This window comes from Phocoena sinus, chromosome 8 (assembly GCF_008692025.1).
Source record: "Phocoena sinus isolate mPhoSin1 chromosome 8, mPhoSin1.pri, whole genome shotgun sequence".
In the NCBI taxonomy this organism is placed as follows: domain Eukaryota; kingdom Metazoa; phylum Chordata; class Mammalia; order Artiodactyla; family Phocoenidae; genus Phocoena; species Phocoena sinus.
Window position 1 is genome coordinate 74454120 of NC_045770.1, and position 26758 is coordinate 74480877.

Here is a 26758-nt window from a genome sequence, read left to right on the forward strand (position 1 = left end):
CTCAAGTAAGGTTCCTGGGTGCAAAGGGAATTCTATGGCACCAAATCAACCTGGATTTGGGCTTTGCCTTTAGTTAAATAAGCCTATCATGGCAAGATTTAGCTGATGGGTTTGGAGGTTTGGTTTGAGTTGCCCAGCAGCTGTGATTAAAATAGGCATTAGTCATGTAGATCATGGTGGAGATAGAAATGGGCTTTGGAGTAAGATTCATCTGATGTTGAATCTCATTTTTATCACTTCTTTGGATGTTTGCAGCCTGGAATGAGTCACTGGTCTCATTTCTAGCTGCAGTTTCCATGTATGTAAAATGGTGACAATTATTCTTCGTTTTATAAAGATTGCATTGAAAGTTGCTGTCAGAGCCCTGGTCTAGAGCCAGGAGGTTTTGGAAAGCAGCAGAAAGTCCTCACACTTGGGTCACAGTGGAAGCCATGGAATCCTACCGGAGAGCGAGCCCAGCGCACAAGCTGGACAGGAGTTGGTAGCCAAAGTCACATCAAACCAAACAGACACAGACACCAGATCAGCTCAGGGTTGTGCCTACGAGGGCTTGCTCTTCCTTTTCTCCTTTCAAAGTATAGGGTGATTGAAAATGACTGTGCCCTTGCTTGCTATAGGAAAGATCAGGGAAGCATGTAGCTTCAGGTGACAGAGGTCAGGGTACAGAAGAGCCCTCTTGAAGAATCCCAGCATTGTGGCAAAACCATACTTTTTCAAGGGGGAGAAGGTGCAGGGAAGCGGTCCCCTGATACTTCCCCTAAGTGATCCACAAGAGACCACCAATCCCCTGGCTTATTCTGGAAAGTCTCCCAGGTAGTCTCTACACTGTGGGAACCGCAGACCTGCTGAGCCAGGTACACAGCGATAGGATCAGGCTGTGTCCTGCTCTTGCATCCCACCTGTGCGGTAATCACATTCTTCCTTCAAGCTCAGGAAGAAGAGATGCTGAAGATGGGGAATTTCTTGATTACTTCTGTTTAAATCTTTGACAAATCTATTTATGTAAATCAAGCAGCACTTGGAGTGGCATTTCAGCTTGTAACATTGGATTTTTGAGACTTTATTGTTTCAAGGAGCTCAATAGTGATTTTTCAATTAAGCTTAAAGGTTTAACACAATAGATTTCTTTTTTCCCTTTCATGTAGCAAATGCCAAATAAATAATATTTCAAAGGAGAAAAAGAAATCTACTGCATGACTAATGTACTTAGATTCATTCATTGACCTCTTACTGTGAAAAAGGCCTCTGCTGTCTGTCTTTTGAATGTGTAGGGTTAAGAATAAATGATTCGGTCCATGGTTGCTTGGATAAGTGCGCAAAGGTAAAACAGAAAAGAGATGTAGATTTGATACCATATCTATTTTGGATCTGTAGGCATTCTTAGAGAAAATGGCAGGTAGTGTAGAAATAGCTTTTGAAAATGAATTTGTATAAATTCAGCATGCTAATGCCAGAGACAGAAAATGTAATTCATTTTTAAATTCAGAGTTGTTTTTCTCCTTTATTGTTGCTTCAGGATTTAAGCAGGGGAAAAGGAAGGCAAGATTACATATTAAGTGCCTTTGAAAAATTAGCTTTTTGCCTTAATATTCCTTTGTCTTGGTGTCTGTCTGATGCATTCTTATCATCACAGAGATTAGGGTTTTTCACTGTCGTCAGAACAGGCTAAATATATTAAAAATTTACAGACAGTACTCAGAAGGGAAGCAAAATCGGCCTTGAGAATAGCTTCCATTGTATTAAAATCGAGGCTTTTCCTGGGAGTTGAGTTTTGTAGGTGAGCACAGCTCAGCTTTGTTGGGCGGTTCTGGAAATTGAGCTATTGCCTTTAGGCAAAGCTCCTGGATTTACAGGAAACTTGGGTAGATACAGAATAGCCTTTTGAACTAGTCCTTAAGAAGTCCCCTTCTTGGGGTGATACAGACACTAGGGTTCTTCCAGACTTTCAGAGTAAGACAGGCACTTTCCTCTCATATCCTGAGCCACTTTTAGGAAAGATTCCCTCCTAGTTCAACTCTTCCTTGTTCATTCCACGGTCCTATGTCTATCACCACCTTATGTGGGAACTACTGAGGCTATAGAGATGAAGTAAAGATAATATGTGACGAGTTATCACTTCCTTTTTATTATCTCTTACCAATACACGGTTTTGGTACTTGGTGTCACCAAACTCTCGGAAGTATATGTTATCTGCATTTCCTAAAGAATTCCCAGAGAACGTAATTACCGTCGATTCTGGACGCTCTATGATTAAGCTGGAGAGTTAAATGTAACTTGCATTTTTGGAAGATCATGTATAGTAGAGAGTCATAGGAAGCTAATTTTCAGGCACGGTCGACTCAGTTTCTTCAGGGTTGATTATAGTGCATGTGGTTTGTTTAGGGTTCTATTTGTTCTTTGCCCTTCCTCTTGGTACTACCCATGGCAGGCAGACGAGGATCCAATTTTCTTGAGAAATTCCAAAAGTTTAGAGTAAGAGATGGAATAAAGGACAAAGACCAAGGTTGAATTGCATGTGGATTCCATTTCCAAAGAGTAGCACTGTTATGAGTAATTGAGAGGAGCATGTACGGACTGGAACCATAGAAAATGTAGAAAGATGGTAGAAGTCATCATTAGCCAGGTTCAACCATTATAACTAAAATATTGCCTTGAAATAGTCTTAGTTGGGATCAAAAATTGATTTGATCTCCTGTATGGGGAAAATACTCAAGACGGGGATATAAAAGTATGATTGAGAAGGAAAAGAAACTGTATGATGAATTTTTAGAAAGTGGTATTTGTTCTTCTCTCATGACCTTCTCTATGTAAGGAGAAAGGAAGAAGGGTGAGATTGCTACCAGGCCGAGTTACTCCTTGGTATGGATGTGATGACAGAGAGATCATACCACATGTCAAGGTTTTTTGTACCATAGTTTTGAAGGCAACCTGGAGTCGCCTACATGGACAATGGTCAAGAGGGAGGGTTGGAACCATATCACGAGGAGCTATTAGGGGAACCTGGTGGGGCTGACTGTGGTCAGGGGCAGGCATGAGGACAGGATAACCTCACATGTTTGTAGAGTGGTTAGATTTGCTCAGGATGGGCCACAAGGCAAAGCTAGGTCTAATAGGAAGAAGGGAGAGAAATTTCACAGCTCAAGCTAAGAAAGGCGTTTCAAATATCCAGAGCTAACCAAGAAAAGTAGCTTTCCTTGGAAGGTAATGAGTGTCCCGTTACAGTTACATGTGCAAACAGGGGCTGGATGACCACTTGAAGGGGTTACTTGTCACGTCATTTAAACTTTATAAACTCTTTCAAATCGGAGATTCTAAGATTGCATGTTTAATGGTAGCAGTTGGGTGACCTAAAAAAAGGAAAAAGGTTTTCTTTTTTTTTTTTTTTTTTTTTTTTACAAAGTCCTCATCTCACCTGGGGGTTTGGTTGCCTCTCTTGAACTTGTCTGAACACCAAAGTGGATTCTGGGGCATTCTATTTGGAGGATCCTGAGCTGGGGAGAAATAAGATCTGCCTATGACTTCCCAGAATTTTTCATAAAAGAGGAAGCAGTGACTTCCCAGCTTGTAAACCATGACACTCTGGTTAGTGTGTGAAGAAGAGGGATAGGATTGCGGGAGATAAATGTAAGGGCTTCAGAGCTGCTGATTAGATCTCCTGTAAACATTGTAACAGTCCTTGAGAACACATTCATTACAAGTGTTTCTGTGTGAGTTTGAGCTGAAAGCACACGCGTTGATGAACACCCATGAGGTCCCTGAGATACAGTTTAATGTCTCATTTGGTGCTCATTAGACCACGGGAGCCAATATGTCTTCAATTTAGAATGCTTCTACCTTGTGTGAAATTTTAAAAAAATCTTCGAAAAACAGATCTGGCTAAGAATCATTGAACTGCTTTGAGCATTTTTTTCTTGTCCCGCTTGGATTTATTTTTTCTGGTTGCGATTAGCTTTGTTAGGACAATGCTGTTGAATTACAGAAATTACACGTAGTAACTCTTGTTTGCAGCTGAACTATGCAGAGACAAGACTTAGTCAATTGGAAAACTGTCATTGTGAGAAGACCTGTCAAGTGAGTGGACTGCTCTATAGAGACCAAGACTCCTGGGTTGATGGTGATCACTGCAGGAACTGCACATGCAAAGTAAGCCTCTTTGTACCTAAATGGACAGTTTTAAGAGGGCAGTTGTACAAATTATTGTGTAACCTGTTTCTTTATAATTCTGACTCTAAGAAGTACTGCCTTTTTACTAAGTGCCTATTTAGTAATTGGCGCAATTGTGAAGGGAAGCTGGAAAAGTGTCATTACAAATGCAAATTCTTATCAAGAGAAAGCAGATTTTAATTTCCAACACCCTCTAATATGATCTAACATGATTAAGAAGCTTACTGTTTAGAGGTTAGAGTAGCAGAGGGAGGAAGGGACTCCTTTGGTTTTCAAACCACCTAATGGCTCATTCACAACTTTTCTCTGCTATAATACCTTTTAAAAAGGTGGTTTAATTAGTTTCTAGGTGTTTTCATTGTATTTGACGACGTATCCATTTTCTGTTTTAGAGAATTGCAGGATCCTCTGACTTTCTTTCAGGTTATCCATTATTTGTATGTACTATTTGATCTGTTTCAGAGAATTATAAGAGGCTCCCCCAAATTAATATGGAAACCCTGTTCAGTTGAAATTATTTGATAACTATCTGAAGAATGCCATTGTTTGTCTGCAAAAATACAAAATGATTGTTAGCGCTTCAACAATGGTTGACAGGGTCTGCAAAAGGTGTTATTTATGTTCTTGTAAAAAATAGGCTTTTCTGTTTTCTGCCTAATCTACTTAGTCCACATGGGCAGGTGGAATAAAGCCAGTGATGTATATTAGAAAAGTAACTGAGGTGGCATGGGTTCATTTGGGCTGGAGAAAATTCTTTATTTGGGATCCTGGAGTGGACTGGGAGTTTCTCACACTGCTTCTGTTTCCCTGGTGAGCCTTCTGGGATGAGATGTGAGCTTTTTGCTGCCGAGCTCACTTCTGCTGAGATTCCTTTCCCTGTTGTTCCTTCCTCAGAGTGGCGCTGTGGAATGTCGAAGGATGTCCTGTCCCCCCCTCAACTGCTCTCCAGACTCCCTCCCTGTGCACATTGCAGGCCAGTGCTGTAAGGTCTGCCGACGTGAGTACTAACTGAGGGTCGGGGTGGCCCTCTGTGCTTCGAGATTGATTTATTCCCCTATTTTTCTGGCCCCAATTGATTAACATTGATGAAAGGAAGTCCTAGCAGTTGATATAATAATAAATGTATGATAAGAGTGGCTATATTTTAATAACTTGTGACGTGCAGACACTTTACATAGGCTATTTTTTGTTTTAAATCCTCACATCAACCTTAATTATTATTCTTCACATTCTCATGTAGAGGGAACTGGTTCACAAGTATTAAGTCACTTGTCCGCGGTCAAACAACTGGTAGTGTTTGGAGTTGCTCCGTAGTCAGGACTCGAAGGCTCCATGTGCTTTGGTCCCCTCATTTTGATTGATCAAGGGCCACACTCTGTGTTTCGGCTCTCTGAGGTCTTGGCCAGGTTTCCTGTTATTAAAGGGCCTTTGTTAGGAATTTCTGGATTGAACTTCAGTTAAAATATTGGAACAATTTCCTTCAGAGTTGGCTGGTCCAAATTATATAATGATTTAAAAATCCTTTTCCCTCTGAATTGCAAAGGACACTCTTTCAAATGAAATGGTGAAACGAACACTGAGACAACCAGGAAGAGTAAAAGCTGTGATTTAGAATGATTGGTATGTGCCAGTTACTATTTTAGGTCATTTCATTCTATTAGCTTATTGAAACCACTGCAATCTTTTAGGTGGGGATTATTTTTATCCCTGTTTTATAGGAAGCTTGGGGAAGATAATTTACCAAGTTTGCAAGGCTGGTGAGTGACAGAGGTGAGATATAAAATGAATTCTGTCGGACTACAAAGCCCAAAGTCTTTTTATCAAACCATATGCTCTTCTTTGAAAAAGGAGCGCTTAGGTTAGAAATGTGCCATCCGATGGATAATTTTCAAGACCATTTCTCTACCAAAAAAAACCACCATCATCACTAGGTCTTCAAAACACAGTGGTCTAGTTTTTTGTCAAGAATAGCATGTCACCTAATATGACAGTGGAAGTGGGGATAGCTGGTCTGTTTGTACCAGCCCAATCTTTTTTTATACTCTTTCAAAAGGAACTTCGGAAAATGTCTTCTATTTATGGTTGGCGCGGTACACCCATTACTCTGGAGGGCTTACGCAGAGTTGATCTAAAAGAAACTTTCTTATTTCTGTTCTAAGTGCTTTTGGAAGTCATGTCTGGCAATACAGATAGATCAGGGGCCCAGATGTTGAGATTATAGTTTGATTCCATGATGGAAAGATAGTTTTTAGTAGCCATAGATTATTTTTTTCTATCTTGATATAGTCAATATAATAGAGGAAGAAGTTGAGAGACTTAGGAATTTGTTTAAACAATATGAGGTACTTTTAATCTATTACTTTGAGCTCTGTGGATAGATCTGTGAATGCTGTCTCTTGGCAGTTGTTGTTCGGACATGGGAGTAGGTGAGTTCTTCAGCTGTTTTTTGTGTTAAGCTTTTGATAGTCTACTTGTAAAAGCGATGGAACATTTGAAAACACATAAGGGTAAAGGTAAAGATGGAAAAATCACCCATAATGCCACCACTTGGAAACAAACACTCTTGAAGTTGTAGGGGATTTGGTTTTTTAAAACTTACGTTTTGTGGACAATTGAGGTCTTATGCAGATAATTTTCACCTACTTTGTTGACTTACCACTATTATCACTTAAGTGTATTACTATCCTTTAAAAAACTGTATAAACCTCATTTTAACGAGCTTCCTAGTGTTCCACCCTTTTGCTGTTGCGTAACTTATTTAATTATTCCCCAATTGTTGGAGAACTAGGTTGTCTTCCCACTTTTCACTATTGTAAATTACTCTTCAATAATATGTTTCTGAGGACACATTTTTGTATTTTATGTTTTCTTAAGGTAGAATTCTCCAAAGTAGAATTATTGGGCCAAGAGACTGACATTTTCAAGGCCCTTGATATATATCATCCAATTATCCTCTCACTAGAAATGTGTGGGATAGTCATTTTTCTTTATTCTAATTTACTGGAGAATATTAAGTTTTAAAAAACATTTCAGCAAGTTACCCGATTTTACCAAGATGCTGGTACATGAGCTAGCTAAACCATCAGTGTGCTTTTTGCCTTTGTTTGGAATTGATAGCAATTTAGCGAGGTAGAATGAATTTTCTCAGCAGCTCAGATCGGTAGTTTGAGATGTTTATAGTTTAATAAAATGGTAATACAAATAAATGCTTAAGAACACTACTCAATTATCATATGACCCAGCAATTCCACTCCTGGTCATATATATGGAAAAGACTAGAAGGGTGAGATAGGGAGGGTGGGAGAGAGATGCGAGAGGGAAGGGGATATGGGGATATATGTATACGTAAAGCTGATTCACTTTGTTATACAGCAGCAACTAACAGAACAATGTAAAGCGATTATACTCCAATAAAGATGTTTTTAAAAATAAAAGTAAGCAGGAAAAGACCCTCTAATTTGAAAAGATATAGAAGTTTTCAAATATTTTCACATCAGGTAAAGGATGGAAAATATTTCCTTTGGTTGTCCCTTTCAGATAAGATTTCCCAAGCTACTCTCTGGGTTTGGGTGGGGCAGCGTCCTAGGGTTTCTGAGAAAAAGTATTGATTTGATTCAAGAGCCGATACATGAAAGCTGATTGTTTTGTGTGCTCGTTTACTAAGTGTTCATCCACTCGTCATGGCTTCAAGGAGCTGTAGCACTTACAGATGAGGACATCCATGTGGCAATAGGAAATAACCTGGTCTAAGTGTTTAAGTCTCAATTCATTATCTGAGAAAAGTACTTTGTTTTGATCAAAAAAACCAATAAATCAGGCCATCTCCAAGAGCACGGCAGTTTTCATAATTCCTGATACTAGGCTCTTCCTCCATCTTTTTGGGAGCCATCAGGGAAAACTCAGGAGAGCCTTCTAGATTCCTTAGCTATGGACATGGAAGTCCAGAAAGTAGTGCAGGAGTCTCATTCCTCCAACGTTTCTTGGGTGTCTGCTCTGTTTAAGGAATTGAACATACCTAGCTACGCATTAGAATCCCCTGGTGAACTTCTTAAAATAGAGTGTCCCAGGGCCCCTCTCTGACCTGCTAAATCGGAATCTCTGGACAGTGGTGTCCTAGAATTTAGTATTCTTTTGGTAGATAGATTTGGGAACCATCAGAGATGGGAGAGAAGGAAAAGGATGGAGAGGGAATCTTGAGCTATGCAAAACAGCATTTACAAAGGAAGACAGGTTGCAGAAGGACAGGGAGATAGTCTGTTAGGTGATAACAGGGTTTCTGTAGGTGAGAAGTAGAAATACGCTGCAAAGGCGGGTTGGGGATGGATGATGATGATTGTATTCCACTGAATTCGTTCAGTCATCCTTACTGAAATTCCCTCCCAACTCTGTTCTGTCCTCTGGTTACAGCAACGGGCACATGTGGATCATTCATTCTATGTCAGACACTGTTAAGCTTTTCTATGTGTATTAATTCATTTAATTCTTCCAAAAACCTAGAGTCATAGGCTCCACTATGATCCCCATTTTATAGATGAGGAGGTAAAGCACAGAGAGGAGAACTAACTTGTCCAAGGGCTCTCAGCCTTGGTGGAGCCAAAATAAAACCCAGGTAGTCTGGCTCCAGAATTAATGCTTTTAACCTGTCTCCTCTCCCCGCCTGCTGTCCAGGGAGATGTATGCCCCATCTCATTACAAGAGTAGTGTGCAGTGTGTATGCTATGTAAGACGCAAGGGTAGCACAGAGAAGGGAGTGATTAATTCCATCAGAAACTTGGGGGTGTGTGTGTTAGGAAGACTTCATAGGGGAAGGAATAGCTGAGTAGGGTGCTGACAGATGAATAGGAGTTTGCCATGTGGACAAGGTAGGTAAGAACACACCTGCCAAAGGGAATTGCACATGCAGAATCATGGAAGTAAACACAGCGTTTGTTTGGGGGGCTCAGAAGCAAGCTTTTGAAGCAGGGTTGTGGCATAATCAGAGAAATGCTTTGATAAAAGCCCCTGTGTGGGGAGAGCTGGAGGCAGGGAGCTGGGTGTGGGATTCAGGCCCATTTGCAGGTGGAGGTGATGAGGCCGGCAGGCAGGTAGGCACAGCCAGGGGACATGGAAAGGAAGGGATGAAGCTGAGTGATGGCCAAAAGACCCTGGGGCAGGGTAGGTACTCCGTAAGCATTTTTTTTTTTTTTTTTTTTTTAACGTGAGACAGATGAATCAGGGACAGAGCATCTGTAAGGGAGAAGTTGCCAGGTTTCGAACAAGAGCCTGTGGGAGACTCATAGTGTGATTAACAGAAATAAGGCAGGTGGAAGAAATGGCTTCAGGAGCGATACATTCTGTTCGGTATAGGAGAGTTGGAGATGGCTGAGGGACAACCAGTTTGACGTGGGCGTCATGCTCAGAGAGGTGGTATCTGAAGCTAGGTCTGTGAACGAGCTCACCGAGGGAGGGTAGCTCCTTGGGTGTTGAGCTTTTCTGCTCTGCCACTCTCCTTTAAAGTGTAACACAGAGCGTTGATTTTGATGTTCTCAGCTGCTGAGTGCCAAGGGATGGCTGGTGTGTACAGATCCCTAAATAAAGGCAGAGCACATCCACATCCACATGTGACAGGGGTGCCAAGTGGGGCCTAAAGGTTGTTTATTTAACGTGCACCCAAATGGCAAAAGTGCCCCTCCATCGCACTAGAGAAATCAGTCTCGGATTTGAAGGGCCAGGTGTCTGTGGGCGCAAAAAGATACAACTGCATAACTCTTTCTGTAAATCCCCGGTACCTTTGTTTCTGACATGGTGGAGAAGTGTGTGTCGGTGCCGAGTTTCAATTTCATCGTCGGACACTGTGAAATGGTCTCGTTTGCATGTCCCCAGTGTGATGTGAAGGGCTTCAGGTATCCATTTACATTTCTACTCATACTAAAAGCTGTTGGAATGGCATCCCAAATGCCCCAGCCGCAGGTATCGGAGCCTGACTTACCGTCTGCTTGAATTTCCCAGATATCAAAAATAAGCCTTTTGGCTGTAGATCAAGAGGTTAGATAATGAGGACTGGTGTTAGGCATACGGTGGGGCTGGGAAGGAAGGGCGTCGTCAGAGAAGTGGGGTGAGGAGGAGGAAGCAGGGGAAATTCTTGTGACCTTCAGTGGTGATGCTGAAAGCTGTCCTGAGATAACTTTGGAGATACTGATACTGTAATCGTCCATGCATCCTGCATCAGTGCCGAGGCTGTGGATGGCTGAGGTACACAACATCATGTTGATGTCACTTGCAGCCCCTAAGGCACCCTGCCATGTGAAGACATGAAGTTCAGTGGACATTTAATTTTTATACCAGACTGGTAGATTTGAGGGATGGATGTGTCCCCGTGTGTGGTGTGAATGTAAACAGTAAGACACTCCTGTCTCCAGATCGAAGTTCTGGGATGAGTGTCTATCAGAGGATGAGAGGAATCGGGCGAATGTCTTCAGACAGGGTAGCAAGTGTGATCCTAACATCATGGGGGTGGCAAGGTGCAAAAATAAGGAAGGAAAGTCTATTTCTTTGCTTCCCACCCTGGGCCAAGGAGCAGATGGCAGATTTGACAGCCGTGTATTTAGCAGAACTGTCACTCTGGAGCAAGCCATCTTGCCAAGTTAGCAGCAGCTGTGTTTGGGAGTGTGGGAGTTTATTAGGCAGGAATTTCAGGCTCTTGGAGGTATGGTCTCCCCATGCAAGCAAGTAGGGGAATCCACATGATCATTAGGACCCATGAGTCAGAGTCAACTGATTTATCTGGAAAACTGAGGCATAAAAGATGATCGGGGATAATTTTTTAAAATGAAGTGAGGAAGGGGGTTATCTAGAAAATTTTATTGGTTCTCTACCTTGTTGTTGATGGTTTTGCTCTGAAAACCTTGGTGTCTGCTTTTAAAGTTTGGAATAGCATTGAATAGCAGAAAGAACTCGCATCTGGGAATCAGCACATTTCTCTGGGTTTTGCTACCAAGGAGGCTCATTAATTCTAAAATTGTTACTAACAATAAGCCCGGAGAGGCACTGAGCCTGAGGCTAGAGATAAAGTTATGAATAGACATAGTTCCTACCCTCACTGGGGCAACAGAGGTAAAATGTGATATTTTCTCTGTTAGGGCGAGGTCCAGAGTACCACACAAACACAAAGTGAGGGCAGTTCTCCAGTGTTAGAGGTCAAGAACAACTTCTTGGGGGGAAGTCGGGCCTAAGTTGAAACTGATGGGTATATAGGATGGAAGGTTACCAGGAGCAGGTAGATGAGGCTGAGTGTTCTGGAGAAGCAGAACAGTATATGCAAATCCCAGAAGCAGAGCGTGGCTGGAGTCTTACGTGGGGGTGTGAATGTTTGGGAGTTTGGGAGGGAGAGTGAACGCACAGGGGTGGCCTTGTGTGAACAGACTGTGAAATGGAGATTTGTTTGTATTTTATTAGGAAGTTCAGGGATCAGTTCTGGGGTGGGAATGAGATAGTGAAGGAAGCTGGGTTGGGCAGAAGGAGAGGTTGAACTGCAGTGCAGTTACAGCAGATATCTCAGCCATTTCTCCAAGGAGTTGTGGAGCTGGAATGACCCTTGGAGTTATCCTGAGTTGGGGCAAGGGGCCAGGACTTTGCAACAGCTTCATCAACCACTCATTGGATGTGGGCTGTGCTGGGAAGGGACCTTGACTTTGGACAAGGGCAAGTCCCGGATCACTATTCAGCTGAGAGCTGTTGCTCATCACCTGTCTGGCAGGTTCAGGAATGTGACCTTTGGCCGTGGAGGAGGATCTGGGTTGCACACCATAGTAGCCACTGTGGGATCGTGATGTTAAGTAAACCAGTGTCTCTGGGCTTTCCTCTTCCTGTGGTCAACAAGAGGGAGTTGGATGAGTTGTTTGCTGAGATCCCTACATACCTGAACATTCCATGAGTCTGAAGATTGTAGAACTAAGAAACTACCAGATTGAATTCACCTGTTTCTAACAGATGGAGAAATGGAGGTTCTGAGAGATGAGGTACTTTCTGTAAGACAGTAAGTTAGTGGTGGAGATCTCTTAGAGTGCGTGTCTTCACTTCTGCTTCTCCTGAGGACTAGGGCTGAAAGCATCCTCATTTGTGCGGAGAGGGAGTGATCAGGCCTTTGCTTTCCTGTTCCTGTGGATGTGGCTGGAGAATTTGGCAGAGATACATTAGGGTCATATCATATTAACATATTCTGCGCTTGCTTAAAAGTGGGTCAGCATTTATGCTTCTCTGTTAACCTTTTTCCAAGGCCTGTCTCTCCTCCCTGCCCTCCCTGTTAGCCTGTTCAGCTTACCTTTCCAAAGGCAGTCTGTCTAGTATTTTTTTTTTTTTTTTTTTTTTTTTGCGGTACACGGGCCTCTCACTGTTATGGCCTCTCCCGTTGCGGAGCACAGGCTCCGGGCGCGCAGGCTCAGTGGCCACGGCTCACGGGCCCAGCCGCTCCGCGTCCCCTGCATCGGCAGGCGGACTCTCAACCACTGCGCCACCAGGGAAGCCCTGTCTAGTGCATTTTGATTCAGCATTTTACTCACTTGTGTTTCTTAGTTGTCTCTGAGCTTCTTGGGAACAGTTAAGTTAAAGACATGTGCTTCCTATGATCACAAGGGGGAAAAATGGTGTCTTTCTGCATGTGACTGAGGTCCTGATGAGTGGAGTATGTATGCAAGTCCGCTCTCACCCAGTCATCTGTTTTATGGTTGGAGTAGCTGAATCAAAGCTATGCTATTACACTCCACGGTGATGACAGCCACCTCTTCCTTGTTTTAACGTTGACCACATCAGTTCATTCTCTAGTTCCTTCAGCAACCGCAGCATTGAAATAGTTGTATGTGCTTGGTGTGAAGGACTCTTGGCAAGCATAATAGAGATGACAGTCTGAAAGGGGATTCAACAGTTATCCCCATCCAATTTCCATGTCTTACTTCCAGACATGCAAAGAGCTTTGCATTGCTTAGAATGAGAGCATTTATATTCTGTGGAATCTGCTGGAGTTGGATGGTGCCCCTGAGGTCATTTTGTTTCACAGCATGACTGTCTGAACTGTTTTTCTGTTTTATTACAGCAAAATGTATCTATGGAGGAAAAGTCCTTGCGGAAGGCCAGCGAATTTTAACCAAGAGCTGTCGGGAATGCAGAGTAAGTTTCAATCTTACGATCCCCATTACTTGTAGAGAAGGAGATGCGGGCTTTAGGTAGGAGTCTGGAATGGAGCATATTTTCCTGAGTGGACCACTGAGGGGAAGGACTCTCTGGTGGGCTTGAGTCCTGGCTGTGGAGTTCCCAGCCACTGTCATTGTGTGGTTAGCCTGTGGTCAGCCGTGGATCAGGTAGCCTTGGGAAAGACTGTTAGGGAAGGAAGGGAGCTAGCAGCTACCATGAGTCAGGGAGGTTGTCAGGTGGCCCTGGGAAAAGGTTTTGATTTGGTGTTGGGGCAATTAGTCTGTGATGTTAGTTGTGGATAGTGTCACTTCTACTCCTAAGAGTCTGATACAATGTTAGACAATGCCTCTGTCTCCTGCCTGCCCCATCCCGTGTATTTCTCAAAATAAGATGTGTAGAACCATAGATCTCATTTAAGACTATACTTCAATTAAAAAAAAAACATTCAACAAACATGCATTGAGCAATTGCTACCTACCAGCGTGGTACTAGTATCTGGTTGTACAACAGTGAACAAAACAGAGTCCTTGTCTTTATAGAATTTGCAGTCTGGTGGGGAGACAGGCAGTAAGATATAAACAAATAAATATACAAGATGCAGCTGAGCCTTGAACAACACATGTTAGAACTGTGTGGGTCCACTTATGCACGGATTTTTTCCAGTAGTAAATACTGCGGTGCTACACTATCCACACTTGGTTGAATCCCTGGATGTAGAGCCGTGGATACGGAGGAACCACAGGTACAGAGGGTTGACTATAAATTATGTGCCGATTTTAGACTGTGTGGAGGGTCAGCACCCCTGACCCCTGCATTGTTCAAGGGTCAACTATGATGCCAAATTCTATGAAAAATACAGAGCAGGTTGAAGGGGTAGAGAGCTTTGAGGTGGGGATGGATGGTCTGGGAAAACCTCTCGGAGGAGGTCATATTTGAACAAAGTGCTGGATGAAGTGTGGGAGCTAGCCAAGCACTTACTTGGTTGAGGTGCTGTCCTAGAACGCAAGAGTGAGAGACAGAGGGAAAGAAGGAAGAGAGGAAGAGCAATTCCTCCTCTGGAAGGAGGCGCCTTCCAGAGCTGCCACTGCCCCACAGCGAAGCAGGCCTGGTTTTGACGGGCATCTCCAGGGAGGCTGGCTGGAACTACGGTGTCACAGAATAGACCATCTCTCCAAGTGCTGTTTTCTATGGCATTTCATTTGCTTTTCGTCACATCCCTGGAGAAAAGAAAGGAGTGTATTTGAAAGGTTGAGGAGAATGAGGCATTTAGAGACATGCTGAAGCTCTCAGGGAACTCGAATCTGGTTCTTTTTGGGGAGCTTCGGGGGAGGGAAGGCTCTTTCCTGTCTCCTGTCTCTCATTGGCCAGAATCTACTGCAGGAGTTAACTCCTTTGAGCCTCCCCACTGTGTTTCCCATTCGCTCTTTCTTGGCTGCCCCTGGGAATGGCAGAGATTCCATGGGTCTGGACAGTCTGGCGGGTATGCAGGTGTGGTGGTCCTTCTGCGTCAGTGGGGACTGTGGGGTGGACTCCTTAGTCTGTGGCAGAGGTAGAGATGGTGTGACAGTGAGGGCTCCATGATCTCTCAATCAACCATGGGAGCTTCCAAACCTGGGAGTGGGGAAGCGGGTGGGTGGCCCCCAACGTGCGGCTGGGACATGACCACATAGGGATGGTGGGTGGATTAAATGAGATAAAGCATGTGAAGAACTTCGTTGGTACAAAGTAAGCCCTCAACACGTGTGAGCTGTTTTTCTTATTCCACACGACCACACATGTCCTCCCTGAATATAAGGCAGATGTCACGTTCTCTGTGGATTGTTTCACTTCTGGGGGAGGGAAGGTGATTTGGACTCTAAAACCCTTACTTTTTTCTTCCACCTCAAGGGAAGTTGGGATGACTAAAGGCAGTCTTACCCACTCTGCTGATGATCCCAGGATCCACCCTGCATCTGTCACTCACGACTAGCAACCCCCTTTACATATTGGGCAGAAGTAGTGGGTAACCCTGGCAAGGGTCACGATTGTGACTCCATCCCTGTTACCAGCAGAGAGGATCAGGGCAGACACCATCTGAGACCTCTAGAAGATGTGGGTGTGCACTTAAATGCCAGCATATTGGAAATGTACTTAACATGATTATTAGCACGTTGTAGGTACTCTCCTTGCTCTGGTTCATCTTTTACTGTTTTTGTTTTGTTATGGTTTTATAACTTAGGGAGAAGTTGGGGCAGACAGGTTATTCTCTTTGCCTGTGTGGTTTGTGTGCATGTGAATACTTTCAGCATCTTTTAAAAAGTCATTGATTTCTTCATTGTCTTTCTACAGTTATTTACTAAACACTTTATGCACAGAGGGAAGCCTCACTGACAATAATATTTAACATTTCTTGAATATTTAGTATTTTCTAGACACTATTTAAAACATTTGAAACTTTATCTAATGTAAACCTCATAATAACCCTGTTATTCGGTAGGGGTAGGTAGCAGTATTATCATCCCCATCTTACAGATGAGGAAACTGAGGCACACATGATCAGAGTCACATAGCTAGTCAAGGAACCAGTTGGGACCTGAACCTGTGTGGTCTGAATCTACAGGCTCCTCTCTTAGCCTCTCTACTGCCAGTCCTGATGGTGTTAGACTTGCTTGGAAATAGTTCGCAGTATTGAATTGTAGAAGGGTGGGTTCAGAAGGATTGAATGATCACTTTTCAGTCTATCTGAGAATACCAGATCGGTCGGGCTATGACTCATTGATTCCCTTGATAAAGGGTAGCATTTATAAAAGGCCGCAGGAGAGCTTTGGGACACATTTAATGGATGTGGTCAGCAGGGAGAGAGGGTGACGGGTGTAGGATGAGAAGGCCTCGGGTCTCTCTCGGGCAGCCTTTTGCAACATTTAAGCCTTAATGCCCTAAGGTACCTGTTGTATATGATGAATTAACTTCTCTCCTAGACATCTAAAATGGTCTTGCATAAGCGATATCCTTGGGAGAATTGAGCAAATAATTACTCAAATAATTTGTGTTCTTTTTTTTTTTTTTTTTTTTTAATGACAGGTCGTAGTCACTAGACCGCTTGCATGACAGGAATGGATGCGTGCACTGAATTTAGGAAGAGAAACTGTTTCCCCCTAGTCTGTCTGGGAACAGTTTCCCAGCCTTTGTTTGTGTTCCTCATTTGGAGGACAGTGTTTGTAACTTGCCTACACTGTATTTAAGACTATAATTTGGTTTTAATTTCCTGTTATTAGCTTGGTATGTCAATATGTAGTCCCATTCCCATAACTGGACTGAATTGATTATACCTTTTGAGAATATAAATAGCAAACTTGTACAATAATATATCGTAAGTTATGGGAGGTCAACCTTTTTTCAAACTAATCTTAATAAAATCACACATAAACTTCTAGTCTTATAAAAGGTCACAGCCTCAGCTGTAAATTTTTAAAGATGTTTTTATTTTTTATATCTTTATTGGAGTATAATTGGTTTACAATGGTGTGTTAGTTTCTGCTTTACAACAAAGTGAATCAGTTATACATATACATATGTTCCCATATCTTCCCTCTTGCCTCTCCCTCCCTCCCACCCTCCCTATCCCACCCCTCTAGGTGGTCACAAAGCACTGAGCTGATCTCCCTGTGCTATGCGGCTGCTTCCCACTAGCTAGCTATTTTACGTTTGGTAGTGTATATATGTCCATGCCACTCTCTCACTTTGTCACAGCTTACCCTTCGCCCTCCTCATATCCTCAAGTCCATTCTCTAGTAGGTCTGTGTCTTTATTCCTGTCTTACCCCTAGGTTCTTCATGACATTTATTTTCTTAAATCCCATATATATGTGTTAGCATATGGTATTTGTCTTTCTCTTTCTGACTTACTTCACTCAGTATGACAGACTCTAGGTCTATCCACCTCATTACAAATAGCTCAATTTCGTTTCTTTTTATGGCTGAGTAATATTCCATTGTATATATGTGCCATATGTTCTATGGTTCAAATGCAGATCCCCAGTTGACAAAAGGCTGCCTGGTGTTCCATGTGTTTCATTTTCCTGGGATCATTTCAAAGCTTCAGCAAGCCCCAGTTAGATAAGAAACAAACTTTTGTTTTCAATATTTTCACCAGGTGATTCCAGAAGTTAACATACTGTTTTGTTTTCTTTCTTTTATCAAGATGAATAAACTCTCCTAGCAGTCTTGGTCAGTTTTGTCCAGTTATTGCTGCCCTGTGACATTATTTTAGGCTAGCAACATTTTTTTTTATTTTACTTAAAGATGTGAGTTTTATATGGTATTAGAAATTCAGGTTGAAGCATAGTGATTAGTAAAGAACTTGAAAGTGTTTATATTTGACATGGTGACAGTTACTCTAAATGAGAAAGAATGGATGAATTATATTTTGCCACCAATGCAGAGTTCCAAAGGTCATAAAATAACATACCACAATCAGGAAGTTTTAAAAATGTTAATCATCAGATACTTATTAGAGAGAGTTTGAAAATAAAGTAAAAAATGGTTTGTGCCAAATTATGTGGCTGGACTAAATGGATTTGGTGGCACTTATGTTACTGTAATCACAGTTCATATTATTTTCAAATTCATGTAAAGGGGTTTGTCTCTCTTTGAACATTTGGAATTACGGTCTTATTAAATATGTTAAAGGTTGAGTTACTTTTTTATAGTAACTATTGAGCTGATTTAAAAAATTCAGAGTGAAACTAAATATAGATGCTAGTGATGTCAACAAAGAGGACCTTTGGTGAAGTGAGGTCCTAAAGATTCACCTACTGAATATTTAAAATTTTATTGTAAGTGATTTTATTTATTTCTAGGGAATTTCTAGTGCTCATCTAACTGACCCACTTTCAGTTCATCGTACCTGTATACCTTGGTCCTTGCTGGTCCCTCTGCCAGGAAACTCTCTTCTTCCTTATCTTATTCCATTATTTAGTTCCTTCAAATGTGGCATTTTCTTCATAATTTCTCCCCACTTGGGCAGAATTAATTATTCTCCTATGATGAGTTACCATAGCATAATTAGAGCACATTTTTTTAGGACTTACTGTATTGTATTATGGTTTCTAGTTTAAGAGGTTTTTTTTTTTTTCTCCCTCCATCCAAACTGTGAGTTCATCAAGGGCAAGGAAGATGTCTTATTTATCTTTGGGTTCACAGTGCTTGTGATCCAGGGCAGTGCCACAGCTGTCTCATAAAAGCTCCTGAGAGCTCATTGTACATAACTTCCCAACTCTGTGGTCAGTAATGTCATGTTGGTAGTTCACAGTGTCCAGTTATTGACACCACAGAAATCAGCAAATGCTAACTTTAGGGTTCCCCCATCCAATAGTCAATTGTTAAAAATTTACCAGCTCTACACTGTCGGTGACATTCTGCTACATAGAAGATACTCAAAACCCATTTGTGAAAACAAAAAACAAAAAAGAAAAAAAAAACCCAATTGTTGAAATTGAGGCTCTTCTGATACAGAAAGGGAAATTGACCTTCTCTCTTCCAGGAGTCTCATCAGTTTAATTTGCGACTTTGTCATTATCATGGGATTCCTGGGAGTACTGTTAATTATCGTAGGTTGTTATCACCGCAGGCTGTCAACAGTGAGCATTTATGTTTGGATCAGCAACTAAAAATATGAACATTGTTTTGTTTCCTGATTATTTGGCTTGCAGGGTGGAGTTTTAGTAAAAAATACTGAAGCGTGCCCTCCTTTGAACTGCTCAGAGAAGGATCACATTCTCCCAGAGAATCAGTGCTGCAGTGTCTGCAGAGGTAAGAGGGCTTGGCGATGGAGCTTTGGGTGGAGATGGAGGGCAGGGATTGAAGGTTTAATGACTACTGTGATGACAATAACAATTGTCCAGAACTCTGCTACTTAGATATGTGTATATGCTATTTACCATCCTCAGTTATAGTCTTATCAATTGTAAAACGGGGATAATAATCCTATCTATTTCCTAAGACTGCTGTAAGGATTAAATGGGATAATGCATAAGCACCTAGCATCGTGCCTACCACGTGATAAATATTCAGTGAACGATGGTTCCTATCATAATAGTTCCTGCATCATTATTGCATTTTTTTTCTCATGAGTGGGATTGGGAAACATTCTTATCAGCTCTTACCATGGGCCAATTCCCCTATCTGCCAGAGGATGACATACACTGAATCCTTACTCATAGATTTATATACTTTTTTTTTTTTTTTACTTCCTGCAAGGAAAAAAGCTTCAAGTAAGTAGCACTTAACTGCTAATTAATGCACGAGCAGAAATTATTTTGCTACCTATTCCTGAAATTCCCCTTTTCCAAATTTATTTCTTCAAATCCTCTGGATCAAATATCACTTCCTCTCTGAAACTTCTCACCCAGGCAGAATTAAATAGATTAGGAGAATCTAAAATTGATTTGAAATCTTACCAAAAAATCATCCAGTTAAACTCATTGCTATTATTTTAAACCTCTACCTACCATACAGTCTTCTCCACATTCTCACATATCCAGTGAGTTAGATTCTTTCTGGTTTACCTTGGAAGCTTCTAGAGTTAAGAAGCCGGGAGCATAACAGTTTAGCTCAGGTTGTATCCTATCTTACTTTTTTCTGTCTTTTCTCTAACACAAGCGTTGGCAGATATTTTCTGTAAAGGGCTACGAAGTAGATATTCTCTCCCCTGCTGTTGTATTGACAAAGTGGCAGAGGTGATAGGTAAATAAATTAGTGGCTGTGTTTCATTAAAATTTCATTTTGAGAAACGGGTGGCGGCTCGTAATTCGCTGACCCCTCCTCTAGTACCTTCTGATATAGAAAAGTATATATTTGATCATGGCATGTTTTCAGCTTGGGCTGAGATTTCTCTTTGTGGTTAGTCTAAGAGAGCTGTGTTTTGGTAAAAATTCCCAGGAAAACTTAGTACCTGGATAACCATAAATGGCTGTTAGAACTCGTGGTATGCCGTCAGAGTATCTCCCCTGATTTATCTGCTTTCATGGCTACAAGTGTATTTGCAGCTCAGATGCTTTACAAAGACTAAAGATTGACTGGAATTTCAGAGGGATGCATTTATTGGTAACTGATAGGGTTGTTAAGTAGGTCTTATAATTTAATGCAAAATCCATCACTTGATACTTGTTAAGGTGCCAAGTGGGACTCAGTGTATGTAAATCCTTTCTGATTTATGGTTTCATTCGAGCAGGATCATTGATTATCCCACAGAAATTCAAGAAGATTTTCATTGCTCTGACCCAGTTTACAACAGACTGGGTACCACAGCTTCTGCTAGCACTTCTTGGGGATGCAGAAACTTTTTTTTTTTTTTTTTTTTACCAATGAAGATGCTGAGAGATGTGACATCTCATTGAAAAGTTGACTCATTTAAGGCTCCTGTTGCTAGCGACCTGGTGGCTTTTACCAAAGCTAAGTCAGCTTTGAGGGAAAACTGGGAGGCAGGAATAGGGCTTCATAGATGCGATCATAGCCAGGGCCAATCTGTACAGTTGACGATTTTCTTCTTCCTCCCACCTGCTTCCTTCTCAGCCGGGAAACTACCAGCTCTTTTATTTAGCAGCTGATGGTTTTTCTTGGAGGCGCGTGTGAGTGAGGGAGTTATTTATGTCCCTTGACAAGTCTGTGTTTTAACAGGAACCAACGTGTGTCTTTAGAAGAGATAGGGAAAAGGTGGAGAGGTTCTTTTCCTGGGAAGCAGGTTGAATGAAACCATTTGGGTATATGGATTCTCTTAGGTTTCTCCTATTTATTCCTATCTCAGAATTCAGACCCTAGAATGAAAAAAGCGTTATTTTTGACTGAAGCCCTTGTCAGCACCATTTACTGTCATTACCTCCTTTCCTGTTGACCCATAGCAGAGAGGAGCCCAGAACATTCAGCCCACTTGTCCACATACTGGGACTTGCTCTGCACATTGGACAGTCAGGAAATGAAAAGGATATTTGTCTGGGCAGTGGGGTGTTCTCTTTTTCATAAAAATGTAAAATTTATGTGATGATGGACAAAAAAATCCATCCAGATGCGCTCAAAGGTCCATTGTCTTGACCTATGCTTTCCATGAATTTTGCTCTGTGTCTCTTAATTCCAATTTATTTCCCAACAGCGTCCTTAAAAGTAGCCTAAGAGTTTCTCACAATATTGTGGGAGATATTTTTCCCCTTTGACTTCTGTTTGTCTTTTCCTCTGTGCTCGTGTTTTCTGAGTGGAGTCTTGGAAGATGAGGGCGGCTGGACAGTTTTGATTCTAATTAGACTGGGAAAGCCCGCTGGGCCTCTTCTAAGGCACGTTATTCTCTTTCCCCCTCCTCCTTGCCCCTCTCAAAACCAGAAAGTAATGAAAAGATGAGAAACGCTCAATTGCTGTGTAAACTAATTTTTATCCTGCATATGGAGAGGCTATACCATTGGCTTTGTGGATTGAGACTGTCTCCTGATTGACAGGCAGCGAGTGAACAGAGAGAGGTAAGACTGATGACCTGAAATACTTATTTCAGGGATGAGCACAGTGGTGTGGTTTCAGCCACCCTGATATTATTGATTACAGACACGGAAGTGGCTGTAGCCTCTTTCAATACCTGTACTGAAGGCCCTTCAATTAGCATATTTATCATCTCTCTTTGTCTTACTGGGAGTGTCAGGTCTTTAGTCTGAGGGAAATCACCCCTCAGTATCATGGCTCAGAAATCTGAGTCAAAGCCTTTCTCATGCCTGCTTGGGGATTTGAAGTTTTCCAAGGTTTATTTTCATTAGGTTTAGACTGGAATTTGAGAAAGCACAGACGGTGCTTTTTGCCCCCTGTTGGTTGATTAAATAGTATCCATAAAGCTCTCCAACTTGGAAAAAATAACGCTTTGTTTTGTTTGTTTTTGCGGTACGCGGGCCTCTCACTGTTGTGGCCTCTCCCGTTGCGGAGCACAGGCTCCGGACGTGCAGGCTCAGCGGCCATGGCTCACGGGCCCAGCCGCTCCGCGGCATGTGGGATCTTCCTGGACCGCGGCACAAACCCGTGTCCCCTGCATCGGCAGGCGGACTCCCAACCACTGCGCCACCAGGGAAGCCCTAATGATTACATTTTATGAATCGATTCTTTGAATGTAGGAGAAAAGGGAGGGATGAAGATATGTTCTTACCATAGAGAATAGTCCTGTCGTTTTCGTGTCAATGACTGAATGAAATTATTTTCAGTACCAGCTGAAGGCTCTGTTTCATCTGTGAAATAGTGTTAAGACCCATTTTGCAGAGTTATAACTTTTTTCCTCAAGACCTAACGTGTTGGCTTGATTATGAAGCTAATTTTTTTTTTACACTGAGTCATGCCCATTTTCTGATATGGTGGTATGGTGATACAGCTCCCTCCCCCTCTTGCTTCCATTCAAGGAGAGAGGTGCAGATTATAGCTTTATACTGGGTTTTTCTCTTTGTGGGAATCAGACCTAAGGCCTTCGAGTTAAGGATAACAGGCTCTGGCTGATTTATACTGTTCGTTGTATCAGCAGAACCGATATCCAGACTCGGTGCTTGGACACCTTGCCTCTTCAAATCTTGGGTAACGACAAATGCTGTAACTCATTTCTCTACCCTTCAGAGAAAACTGAAGGTAATCAGCTGAACAGGTAGTTATATCCACAGGGCTACTGGTACAGCCAGGATGCTGTTAGGGACAGAACTGCAGGACAGTTAGGGAAGACACATGCAAAAAGAATCAAGATGTTAGACGTTGGCAGGGAGAAGCCACTTTGCAGTTGCTGGGATCCACCATCTCAGTCACCAGCGGCACTGCCCAGAGCAGCCCTAATCACTGGTGCAGTTTGTTTCTGATGCCTCAGGACTGTGTGCTGGCAGCATGAAATTTGTTTACCCTCATCATTACCTTGAGGTAATGGCTATAGCAGGAGCCCGTCCACTTAAGCATAAGGCCACGAGGGTGGAGAAAGGGGAGTGGGTACCTTAGTGACGTCTGTGCTTCTGCCTTGGAAGGAGTAACAAAGGTGTGGATGTAGCCCCAGCGGAAAAAGATTGCTCATTAGTTGCCAGTGCTCTCAGTTGAAGGGGGAACAAAAGCCAACTTGACTGTGTCTTCTCAGGATCGCTCCGGGAAAACGCACCAATCGTGTGGCTCATCCCAGAATGCTTGCTGCACTCCTTAGGGTTTTATTCCCTTCATAATTGGCTCTAATTTTATCTTCAGTGTTGCCAGTGACCTTGGAGGGTTTGGCCGCATGTTTAAGCTTTTCAGTGTTGAGGAAAAAGTTCTTTCTGACATCTGTTCCCAATGTGTTTACCTGTCATTTTAATTCACGCCCACTTGCCTTGTCATCTGGCCTGGGCTGAACTTAGTTGAGATTATTACTTGTACTACTTAAGATTTTATGCCCTTCAGTTAACTCCTCCCAAAGAGTCTTGGTGTGGCATGATTTTCTTTTTTTCTAGACCTCCTCATCATCTTAGATGAATTTGTAACTGAAATGGTTTTAGAGGATTTCAGTGTATTTGAGATGAAAAGAGACCTGTAAAAGAGGCACTTAATCAGAAGGTAAACGAGTGCCTGTATAGAGGAACGCATCGTTTATAGATGGGTCAGGTCCTCTGCATATTGATAGATGGAATCTGATCAAAATACCTGCAGCCGTGGGCCACAGTGGGCACTGGAATGACAAGGCTATATGCTCAACTGTTGAGGTTGGGAACAGAGGCATTTGGAGAAGAGTTCAGTCTCAGGGAGCCCTTGAATTCTGTGTTCCTGAAAGTGCCACAATGGATCCAGGCCCAGGGAGCCTTGGGAAGGAGGCACATTGCCCCAGAGAGAAGACCTGAAACTAAGACCAGGCTGCCTTGGACTGGAAGACCCCTAAGTGTTGACTACTGTAGAAAAAGCAATTGCTTTCTAAGACAGAACCTGTGAGAATCCAGAGCTCTGTCTCTAGTAGGCCCATCCTGATGTTACAACCCTCTGTCCACAGGAGCTAAAGGACTGTCCTCACCCCTCCAGGGCCCAGGCTTCTGTGGTACGTATGTTGGTTGTGGAGTACGTTAGGGCATCCTGTTCCCGTAAAGGATCTTTGGGCCGTATCCCTCCTATAGGGCCAGTCCATGGGTGGAGCTGTCTCCATACCAGCTAGGCACATGGAATATATTGTACTCAGTTTACCTTTGCTCCTTGTGACTTTCAAGCTTGGGCAAGCAGCAGTGATACGAGGAGTATTGGCTTTCTAGGATTTGAGTTAGTGTAGAGGAATCTGAGGTGCATTTTCAGATTGTCATTTCAAAGGTAACCTGCTTGACCCTTGGGGGGATGCATTAGGGGCGGGAGATTGAGGACAAGCAGTGGTGCCCTATGTGGAATCAAACTTTATCTTAGAGAAACTAACTCCTGCCCAGGGGTAGTGATCTATTCATTCCTTGCTGTGGAAGAAGTCACAGTAGTAAACCATAAAGATGCTTATCCACTGTTGGATGGAGAAACCAGAGATGAAGGAGAATGGGTGGATGGTTTGCTGTAATTATGAAAAGGTACAGAGTGGGATCTGGAGAGTGGCAGTGTGAGGGCTTCATTGCGATGGGCAGGGTTTATTATATGCAGATTAGGCCAATGGATTTAAAGAAAGCAAAGAGTTTTACAAGTGTTATCGATCTTTCACTGGCAGTAGAACTCTAGATTCAGGACCACGAAGGGAGTCCAAAGTTTAGACCGCTCCCAATGAGAGGAGAAAATATGACCCCAACACTTAACGTTTCTTCTTTAGTTTCCTTGATCATGTCGTGGACACGTGCTGCACCCTGTGTTTGGAACTCTTATGATTTGTCCAGTCAACCTCACTCATCCCTCAAATCTCCTTTTTTTTTTTTTTTTAAACATCTTTATTGGGGTATAATTGCTTTACAATGGTGTGTTAGTTTCTGCTTTACAACAAAGTGAATCAGCTATACATATACATATGTTCCCATATGTCTTCCCTCTTGCGTCTCCCTCCCTCCCACTCTCCCCATCCCACCCCTCCAGGCCGTCACAAAGCACCGAGCTAATATCCCTGTGCCTTGCGGCTGCTTCCCCCCAGCTATCTACCTTACTACGTTTGTTAGCGTGTATATGTCCATGACTCTCTCTCGCCCTGTCAAAACTCACCCTTCCCCCTCCCCATATCCTCAAGTCCATTCTCCAGTAGGTCTGAGTCTTTATTCCTGTTTTACCCCTAGGTTCTTCATGACATTTTTTTTCCCTTAAATTCCATATATATGTGTTAGCATACGGTATTTGTGTTTTTCTTTCTGACTTACTTCACTCTGTATGACAGACTCTAGGTCTATCCATCTCATTACAAATAACTCAATTTCATTTCTTTTTAAGGCTGAGTAATATTCCATTGTGTATATGTGCCACATCTTCTTTATCCATTCATCCGATGATGGGCGCTTAGGTTGTCTCCATCTCCGGGCTATTGTAAATAGAGCTGCAATGAACATTTTGGTACATGACTCTTTTTGAATTTTGTTTTTCTCAGGGTATATGCCCAGTAGTGGGATTGCTGGATGATATGGTAATTCTATTTGTAGCTTTTTAAGGAACCTCCATACTGTTCTCCATAGTGGCTGAACCAATTCACATTCCCACCAGCAGTGCAAGAGTGTCCCCTTTTCTCCACACCCTCTCCAGCATTTATTGTTTCTAGATTTTTTGATGATGGCCATTCTGACTGGTGTGAGATGATATCTCATTGTAGTTTTGATTTGCATTTCTCTAATGATAAATGATGTTGAGCATTCTTTCATGTGCTTATCTTCTTTGGAGAAATGTCTATTTAGATCTTCTGCCCATTTTTGGATGGGGTTGTTTGTTTTTTTGTTATTGAGCTTCATGAGCTGCTTGTAAATTTTGGAGATTAATCCTTTGTCAGTTGCTTCATTTGCAAATGTTTTCTCCCATTCTGAGGGTTGTCTTTTGGTCTTGGTTATGGTTTCCTTTGCTGTGCAAAAGCTTTGAAGTTTCATTAGGTCCCATTTGTTTATTTTTGTTTTTATTTCCATTACTCTAGAGGGTGGGTCAGAAAGGATCTTGCTGTGATTTATGTCATAGAATGTTCTTCCTATGTTTTCCTCTAAGAGTTTGATAGTTTCTGGCCTTACATTTAGGTCTTTAATCCATTTTGAGCTTATTTTTGTGTATGGTGTTAGGGAGTGATCTAATCTCATACTTTTACATGTACCTGTCCAGTTTTCCCAGCACCATTTATTGAAGAGGCTGTCCTTTCTCCACTGTACATTCCTGCCTCCTTTATCAAAGATAAGGTGTCCGTATGTGTGTGGGTTTATCTCTGGGCTTTCTATCCTGTTCCACTGATCTATCTTTCTGTTTTTGTGCCAGTACCATACTGTCTTGATTACTGTTGCTTTGTAATATAGTCTGAAGTCAGG

General features: G+C 42.3%; 1 protein-coding gene across 1 annotated transcript in view; it reads left to right on the forward strand.

The window, feature by feature from the left end:
- Window positions 1-26758, forward strand: part of NELL1 (neural EGFL like 1) — an 891542-nt gene that overhangs the window by 191312 nt on the left and 673472 nt on the right. Inside the window, 4 exon segments of the mRNA XM_032640327.1 lie at window positions 4009-4143; window positions 5059-5161; window positions 13232-13305; window positions 19019-19118. Of these exon segments, the coding sequence (XP_032496218.1) occupies window positions 4009-4143; window positions 5059-5161; window positions 13232-13305; window positions 19019-19118 (412 nt within the window).